The sequence below is a fragment of the Chelmon rostratus genome, chromosome 10, assembly GCF_017976325.1.
Source record: "Chelmon rostratus isolate fCheRos1 chromosome 10, fCheRos1.pri, whole genome shotgun sequence".
Lineage (NCBI taxonomy): Eukaryota > Metazoa > Chordata > Actinopteri > Chaetodontiformes > Chaetodontidae > Chelmon > Chelmon rostratus.
This window is the reverse complement of record NC_055667.1, coordinates 18,653,980-18,663,209: the sequence shown is the minus strand read 5'-3', so window position 1 is coordinate 18,663,209 and position 9,230 is coordinate 18,653,980. Positions and strand designations below refer to the sequence as shown.

General features: G+C 42.6%; 1 protein-coding gene across 1 annotated transcript; it reads left to right on the top strand.

Moving 5' to 3' along the window:
• The first annotated feature begins 132 nt into the window (after window positions 1-132).
• On the top strand, window positions 133-8,298 carry qars1 (glutaminyl-tRNA synthetase 1). Its single transcript, XM_041945802.1, has 23 exons — window positions 133-327; window positions 645-795; window positions 1,259-1,368; window positions 1,462-1,537; window positions 1,631-1,695; window positions 1,823-1,876; window positions 3,126-3,183; window positions 3,275-3,349; window positions 3,820-3,905; window positions 4,010-4,096; window positions 4,191-4,290; window positions 4,384-4,462; window positions 4,554-4,793; window positions 4,880-4,972; window positions 5,079-5,216; window positions 5,711-5,798; window positions 5,901-6,047; window positions 6,163-6,264; window positions 6,387-6,479; window positions 7,087-7,214; window positions 7,300-7,366; window positions 7,455-7,580; window positions 7,732-8,298. Exons 1-23 carry the CDS (start codon window positions 217-219, stop codon window positions 7,780-7,782), a joined length of 2,325 nt encoding a protein of 774 aa, XP_041801736.1. The 5' UTR covers window positions 133-216; the 3' UTR covers window positions 7,783-8,298.
• Window positions 8,299-9,230: the final 932 nt, after the last annotated feature.

Genomic DNA, 9,230 nt, shown 5'->3' with positions numbered 1-9,230 from the left:
CTCTCGTCGAGTAGGCGGGAGCATCAATAAAACTTATTCACGATTGGTAAATGCTATCCGTGTCCGCGGTGTCCTATTGGCAATTTTGTTTTACCTATTTTTTTCTTTTCTTTTTTGAGGCGTAGAGGAAGTCGGCCCTCCCTTACTCCTCGAGAAGAAAACCGTGTGGGGCGGTAGCGTGTGTGAGTGACTCTTGCCGGTGAATACGGTGGAAAAATGGCGGATACGTTGACACTTTTCACTTCAATTGGGCTCAGCGAGCAGAAAGCGAAGGAAACGCTGAAAAATGAAGCGCTGAGCTCTTCTTTGAAGGAGGCGATTGTTCAGGTACGACTCAGTGTCGAAACAGAAACACAACTTCCAGGGGGAGCAGCTGTGAAATATGACTGACATTCACTTTCTTTTTAGCTCACTTGTTGTATTCACCCCAGTGTGCTCTCATTATGGGTTCAGGGGCACTCTACCTATGGATACGTTTCTCATAACTTTTGAGCAGTTTACATTCGCTAATCATTCTCCTGGGATCAAGATAAGGAAAATAGTTAAACCAGTTTTCCCTGTTTGTCTTAGCTTTTGACCCTGTCCTTTAGCTCATAGAAGGAGTTACCAATTAATTCTGTTCATTGTCTCATTGGTTTCAACAGGCTCAGCGTGTTTGTGGGGCATCAGGAGTGGACAAAGCCATGGGTACATTGTTGTACAATATGGCATCTCGCCTTAAAGACATCAAACGCCTGCCACTCCTGTCGGACAGTATAGCTCAGAGCAAAATCTGCACAGAGCTGCAGCTGGCAGGTAATTTCTGACATTTTTGTCATGCTGCAGCTTGACTGATGACAGCGACGGCATACAACTTACACATAACATGACATATTGTAACAGGTCGTTTTCCAGACTGGTTCCTAACAGGAGAAAACAGTTTTGAGAGTTCATTGCTTTGCATTCACTCACACACAAGATACAGTGTCTTGCATACACAGATTCGTTTAGGTGTGGAAGGCCATTGAATTGTTTATGACAGCATGTTAAGCATTTGAATTTGGCGGTGTGCCAACACCTGTCTGGCATACACCACACTTCTATACAGTGAACACACTTAATGCAAATCCTGAGGGAGTCTGGGTTGGGTGTTCAACTAGAAGCATTGAGAACAAAGGAGAAAGCAGATTGAATGTGTGACAGCCTGATTATCTGGACTGACTGCATGAGGTTAGGTTTGTGAGCGGGTGAAGAAAATGATGAATTTCTCCTCCCACAGCTGCATTGGACTTTGTGAAGAATCATCCAGAGGACCCCATCAACCAGAAAGAGTTTGAAGAAACATGTGGAGTTGGCGTGGTCATAACACCGGAGCAGATTGAAGACGCAGTAAGTGCATGAGCTTACATTGCCCTGAAGCATGACTTTTTTTCAAAGCTTTACTGGGCGTGGTGTGTTCAGTCATGTTGCAATATTGTGCAGGTGGAGACGGTCATCAAAAAGCACAAAGAACAGCTTTTGCAGGAGAGGTACCACTTCAACATGGGACTGCTCATGGGTATGACGTCACACTTGTTTAGTTAAATATTGTTGAAACCATAAAACCTTAGCAAACACAGGCTGTCTCACTGAGCTCTTGTGTCTGTGGCAGGAGAGGCACGCTCTGCCCTGAAATGGGCCGACGGGAAGGTCATCAAAAATGAGGTGGACATGCAGGTGTGTTTTGAGAAAGTGAACATTTTTAGATGTAGTATGTCTGTTATTGTGATTGAATATTTTACATCTGCGGTTATATGGTTATTCCCGTGGTATAAAGTAACTCACTCTGATTTTGGTTATTAAGGTCCTACACCTCTTAGGACCCAAGACAGAGGCTGACCTGGAGAAAAAATCTAAGGTAACACATGTCGCATTATTTGAAGGAATAGTTGGACATTTGGGAAATGTGCTTATTCGCTTTCTTCCTACACGCAGCCAAGAAAAAGTCTTACACATAACCACTGTTAGGACTAAAGAGTTACAAAGTAGCGCATTACAGTAACTCCATACTGTAACTAATACTCGAACGTGTAGTACTTATACTTACTACTGTAGTACTTTCTAAATTACGTTTACTGACTGGCTCATTTCTTTGTTATTTTTAATGTAGCTCGGTAAACTAAATCATTTTGGCAAGCTGCAGAGATAGTTGTAGTCCACATTTCCTGTTAATGCTCAAAAACTGATCTGCTCTCACGCGTGGATATGTTTAGACATGCATGATGATGCCGGACAGGTCAGATTTCCTCACTTGGAGATATTCTCACTACTTTTCTTTTGCGGAACAGAAAGACAATATTTTAGGTACATGTAACGTGTGCCCTGGCTCAAAGGTTCGACCCACTGTGAAAGAAAGTCATTCTTTCAAAGCACCTGGAAAAGCAACATGTCTGCATGAAGCTAGTTGCTGAAGACACAGGCAACTCTGTAGTCATTCAAGCCCCTCCACACAAGCAACCAAGGCTGAATTTTAATCGTTCGGCTCTGACTCTTGTGGCCAGGGAAAATTTAAACAAATAGCGTGGTACGTTGTAGAAAATATGCAACTTCTCTACTGTCAAATCGCCCACTTTCAGACAGCTGTTTAGCAAGATGCCCGGTCCAGGCCAGCAAATGGCCAGGAAATCTTTGTCCAGTTACCTGGACACCAAATGTACAAAAATAGAAAATGGGCTATTGTAAACCTTCAAGGGGCTAGGATATGTCTCCACTGCACAGACATTTGGTCTGTCCATAGCAAAAGCTGAACTGAAAGCTTTAGGCACATTACCAGAGGCAGCATTTAAAAGCAGACATTTAAAACTAACTAAGAAGTTACTTATCACAGCAACACATTAGTTTTTGGTAGAAGTGATCAGTAAAGTAATGCAGTTACTTTTTAAAATGAGATAACTAGCAACTACTTGCTATTTTTCATTCTTTAGCACAACACTGCACATAATCCCCTGTAAAATTAACAAATTAGAGGTGCTGGTTGGTGGATTATATTTTCTTTGGACAGAGCCAGTCAAGCTGTTGTTTCTGATCTTGATGCTAAGCTAAGCTAACTGGCTGCTGAATGTTTTGGTTTTATCTGTGGTTAAGATTTAATTATTTTGCATCCCCAGAAAGCTAAAGTCACAGAGAATGAGGCTAAGGCAAAGAAAGAAGACGTGGCAGCTAACGGTAAGCAGCTGGCTAGTGGACGGCAGACAGAAGTGGATTTAGTTGTTTGTGTTTGTGTTTTTTTTTTAAACTGTGCTTGTTGGTTGTTTAGGTGAGGTGACGGCTGGGGAGGAAAAGTCGTTAATGGAGCAGCTCAAAGGAGAGGCGCTGAAGTTCCATAAACCAGGTGAGAAGGGACCACCTGAACATACATGCATGTGTCTCCGCTTGTCACTCTTTTTTCTCTATACTCCATGGGAGGCGTAAATTTTATTTGTTGATTAATTGTCATACAAATAAATGTGATTAACAATCTTTTTCTGTTTCTTGCAACATCTCTAATACTAGCCAAGTTGCCTGCACAAATGTTAACCAAATTTACAGAAAACCTATAAAAGAAAGTTTAAAGTAATTTGTGTTTCTATTCACGACAATTGTGCAAATATTAGAAGATAAGTACCTCCAGATAAACAGTTGGTGGCGCTAGTTCTCCACTCAAGTGCTATTAAACCACAGCAGAACTAGTGATGGAAATACGGCATTTCTGTTAGTTTCATCCAGCTGTTTTGATGATTATGGAGTAATTGTGTCACGCTTATCTTCGAAGATTAATTTACGAAGCATGTTGCTCTTTCATCCCTGTCTTCCATCATTTAGGAGAGAACTATAAAACCGACGGCTATGTGGTCACACCAAAAACAATGGAGTTACTAAAACAGCACCTGGAGCTCACTGGTGGACAGGTACGAGCTTTCTGTGTCATTTTAACTTGTGGAAAAGAAGCATGTTAGCTGGAAAATGATCATGTATGTTGATTTCTCTCCTTTCCATTTACAAATTCCTTCAGATTCGAACTCGTTTTCCTCCTGAGCCCAATGGTATCCTTCACATCGGACATGCCAAAGCTATCAACTTCAATTTTGGCTATGCAAAGGTACGCGTTCTTCTGTCCTCTGTCACCACATCTGTCTGCCTGTATGTGACCTCTGTCTGCAGCTGTTTTCTTTAAACCTCGTCTCTTCTTGTAGGCAAACAACGGAATTTGTTTCTTAAGGTATGATGACACAAATCCAGAGAAAGAGGAGGAAAAGTACTTCACTGCTATCAAAGAAATGGTGGAGTGGCTTGGTGAGTTTGACCCTGCTGATTGACACCTTTTTGGGCTGATCGAACCTTAAATTCATGGCGATAGTTTCTTATCATTGTTACTGTGTTACACAGGCTACAAACCTTATGCTGTGACGCATGCATCAGACAACTTTCAGCAGCTCTACGACCTTGCTGTGGATCTTATTCGCAGGTGAGTGCAGGAACTGCTGTATGTGTACATTTTGGGAAATGTGCACAAAGCTGGTAGATGATGTTGGATTCTTTTATCCGTCTTCCTCCAGGGGCCATGCGTATGTGTGTCACCAGAAAGGGGAGGAACTGAAGGGCCATAACGCTCCTCCGTCACCCTGGAGAGACAGACCCATCGAGGAGTCCCTGGTGTTGTTTGAGAGGATGAAGAAGGGCCTGTTTGCTGAGGGAGAGGCCACGCTCAGGATGAAGATGGTCATGGAGGACGGCAAGATGGACCCTGTGGCGTACAGAATCAAATACACGCCACATCATCGGACAGGAGATGAATGGTATGAAAACTTGCACTTTTGTTTATTTCAGTGAATGTTTCTCACAACAAGCTGTGTTTAACTTGTTTTCTAATCTTTCTCTGCAGGTGCATCTACCCCACTTATGACTACACTCACTGTCTGTGTGACTCTATTGAAAATATCACACACTCACTCTGTACCAAAGAGTTCCAGGCCAGGTATTCATGAATCTGCTAACGATCTCTTGAAATTCAACTCCAGTCTCTCTTGCAGATGTACAAATGCTTTGTTAACGTTCACCTTCTTCTGTTGTTTCTGTGACAGGCGTTCGTCATATTTCTGGCTGTGTAACGCTCTGGATGTGTACTGCCCTGTTCAGTGGGAATATGGGCGCTTGAACCTCACCTACACCGTCGTGTCCAAGAGGAAAATCATCAAACTGGTGGAGGCTGGTATCGTTAGGTAAAATAGCATTTCTTCTTGTTTCCGGTCTGTCAGTTATTCATTGCAACTATTTATATCCCATCACCTTACAGTCTGTTTTGTAAGTAGAATATGCAAAAATGGCCCACTCACTGTAATGTATAGATGATTGTAATTATATTGCACAAGAACGTGGCTCTTCAGCTCCTGTCCTTTAATGTCAGGGTAGGGTGATGGTAAGTAATGTTTACGTGATAGCAATTCTGAATGACAAAAAGACGTCACTGTCACAGCTTGATGACTTCAGCAGAGTCATAAATTCCATGTATCAAACAGGCTTAAGTGGTCTCAACTATATTAAGAGCCATTACCACTTATTGTAAAAACAACACAGGTCTCTGGCAGCAGATAGTTTAGAGAAACACAAGTGAATTCAAACCATATTTACTTCTCACTGTGGTTTGGTTCTTCTCATGTGCTGTTTTCGTGCTACACAGAATATGTTGGGTAGAATGTATCTTCTCTAATTACAGAGACTGGGACGATCCCAGACTCTTCACTTTGACTGCGCTGAGAAGGAGAGGTTTCCCGCCGGAGGCAATTAACAACTTCTGTGCACGGGTATGCAGAATGGATGCAATTATGAATGGCTGGATGGAGGAACTAGAACTTAAATGTACGAGGGCGGTGCTGTGGTGTGATAATGTCACATCTGTTTGGCAGGTCGGAGTCACAGTTTCCCAGACAATGACAGAGCCCCACCTTCTGGAGTCGTGTGTGAGGGACGTGCTGAACGACTCGGCACCCAGAGCCATGGCTGTGCTGGACCCACTCAAAATCACCATAATAAACCTTACTGAGAACTCAAAGGTCTGCAAAAAAATACACAGACATTACTCATTAAACTGCTCCCTGGGGACTTGTAATATCCTGTATATTCTGTCTTTGCACTGAATCTTCCCGCTGTCATCCTCTTCCATCTCAGACAGATGTACGAGTACCAGACTTCCCTGCCAACGAGGCCAGGGGCAGCCACGTGGTTCCATTTACACGCACAGTCTTCATTGAGCAGAGTGACTTCAGAGAGGTTAGAGAGAAAAGCCCCAAAATAAATACCTTCACAGTATACGTAGCTGATTTTCTTTGTGCAATTTTTGGACTGTAGACACGAGATGATAATTATAATGGACTCCTCCTCTCCGTTTGCAGGTGATGGAGAAGGGCTACAAGCGTCTGACCCCACAACAGCCTGTAGGTCTGAGGCACGCTGGGTACGTCATCTCTGTCCAGAAGGTCATCAAGGTAAGACCAGATCTTTCAAAGTGCAAAATTTACTCGCTAGGCTAGCGGGCTAACAATAATTTCAGCAAATAGCATCCTTCCTTCTCTGCTGTTTGTATTATTTGATGCAGCTTTATCAAAAAGCATACAAAAAAATCACCATTTCCTGAATAAGAGGTCAATCTCACCCCCCTCTTTCAAACTAGCTGAATGCTGGAGAGCATCATGAGTCAAACTAAAATCTGATTGAACTCTGTGGGTCAGTTTGCGGCGACACCTCGTCATGTTCCTCATGAAATGAATGAATCTGTTCTGACTGCACCTTCACTCAGTTGCTCTTTAGCAGTGGGCAGCTGTGGCTCAGCAGGTAGAGCAGGTTGTCCATTCATGTCAGGATTGTATGTTTGATCCCCAGCTACTCTGGTCCACATGTCGAAGTGTCCTTACGCAAGACACTGCACCCCCAATTGCTCCAAGTGGTTAGGCCAGCATGCCACATGGTGCTCACAGACTGTGTGTGTGAGCAGCTTTTTGTGAAGTGCTTTGGGTAAAAGTGCTATTTAAGTGCAGTCCATCTGTACCATCTGGTCCGTGTCCTCACAGCTTGTCCTGCTGACTTGTTTCTCAGGACGCTCAGGGTAAAGTGGTGGAACTGGAGGTGAACTGCTGCAGTTCTGACACCGCAGAAAAACCAAAGGCTTTCATTCACTGGGTCAGCCAGCCATTGGTGTGTGAAGTGCGTCTTTATGAAAGACTGTAAGTTGCAAAAATCACTCACCGTCATTCACCACCAGTAGTCCACGGAGAAAACCCACTTAATGAAAACTTGCTGTCTTTGTAGATTCCTGCACAAACATCCAGAGGATCCATCTGAAGTGCCCAATGGCTTCCTGACTGACATCAATCCTGTGAGTATTTCTGTGCTCCTGTGACAGAGGGCCTGTTTGGTGAGGGCCTGGCGTGGTGACTTATGGATTTCTTCTTTTTGTCATTTAGGATTCCATGCAGACGATCAGCAGTGCCTTAGTGGATACCTCAGTCAAGGGAGCAAAGGTTTTTGACAAATTCCAGTTTGAAAGACTTGGGTACTTCTCCGTGGACCTCGACAGCACTGCAGACAAGGTAAAGGAAGACGAGACAAACTCCAGAAATGGTTGTGTTTACATTAGAAATGCTATTTGTTGTTCTTTGAGAAGTTATTTGGTAATCTACTCTGGTTTAAAAACGTTTTGGATGTAAAGTGTAACTGTAACTTCACTTTCTTTCACTGCAGCTCGTCTTCAACAGAACAGTCACCCTCAAAGAAGACCCGGGGAAGATCTGATTGACTGAGATCAAGCCGCACTTCCTGCTTCCCATGAGCCCACAGATACATGTCCAGATTGTTTGCATCACTTAATGTGTAATATCAGCAAGGTCACGAAGTGCTATGGCTGAGATTGATTCAAATCAGATACTGTAATAATTACATGTCCATATACAATTCAAGAGAAATGAAGCCAACAAAATTACTGCAGTATCACTTTGCTCAATCGCAAGCTAGGCCAATGTCAGTCTGCTTGATTCTTTTCTACATATCTGCTGCAATAATACCCTCAGAGTGTTTCCTCTTTGTTGAATGTATGCAACTTCATTGTTCAACAAGGACCTCCTGTATGCTAATTTAATATTGGCTCTAAGCTGGTGTTACACAGAGGAGATGCTCTCAAATTGCCATACATGACTTTCTTACAAAAGTGGTGAGTCACTGCCAAACAACCATGTTTTCTTAAAGACTCAGAGGGATGCATGTGTCACCTTTTGATAGGAGACAATAATAAATAATACAAATAAAAAAAACTGCCATGTCTCTGTGTTAATAACATGAAGTTTTTTCAGGTGATGTCAATTTTCTTCCACCAGGAATATTATAGCATCTGAATCAAATGTTTGAATTAATATATGGTATTTTGGCCATTAGTATTGATGACTTCACACAATATTCAATCTAGGGGTGGGTTACAATTACCAACAGACATAGGTAATGTGTATATATTATTTTGTAACCGGTAGAGATAATCACTTATAATTTCAGCAAGAAGAGTCTAGTAAGTTTAGGAAACAAAGCCTATAAAAGGAAAATAACCTCTAAGACTAAACTATACCATGGTTTAAAAAACACAAACATAATCACAGCCTTATAATCAGGGCATCAATATATTTTTGCAGTATTATATTGATTTGGCAGATGTGTCAAGCAACATAATCTGCAATCAGGTAGATCTTGAGAAAAAAAATATATTGGGCCGATGCTGATATAAGTCAAGATTTTATGCATTTGTGCATAAGCCATAAGTTTTTGATGTAATGGAAAAGTGACCACGTGTTATAGGTTGAAAAATGGCTCTCACCCAATAGATGTTAGCTTGTTAAAGAAGAAGGTGTATCCTCCACTTTTCCCGATGAACAACAACAAGTTACAGTTAATACTCAAGCAGGTATTTGGTACAAACAGAAAGCACGGTGGGAAATGCAGAGCACGCTGAAGTGTAGTGCGTGGGAATTAACCCTCAACTGCTCAGAGCTCCGTGAGCACCACCCAAATATTCAACGCATCTCTGTGGGACTACCTTAAACGATTGAGAAGCCAGTGAACCACTAGGAGCGTCTGTCTGGCATAACAGGGTTTTAAGGTGGACTGACATCTCCCTCATCTTGTCGGCTACCCTGCCTGTGCGTGTCGCCTTTAACAGGCTAGCCCAAGCGCGTCAGTTACCGCGATATCATGTGCTG

What these genes read in the sequence shown, in the direction of transcription:
- qars1 (XM_041945802.1), top strand. Translation starts at nt 217, where the DNA reads ATGGCGGATACGTTGACACTTTTCACTTCAATTGGGCTCAGCGAGCAG. An exon ending in TCAATTTTGGCTATGCAAAG is followed by an intron (nt 4,097 to 4,190) that starts GTACGCGTTCTT and finishes CTCTTCTTGTAG; the next exon opens with GCAAACAACGGAATTTGTTT. An exon ending in AGAAATGGTGGAGTGGCTTG is followed by an intron (nt 4,291 to 4,383) that starts GTGAGTTTGACC and finishes TGTGTTACACAG; the next exon opens with GCTACAAACCTTATGCTGTG.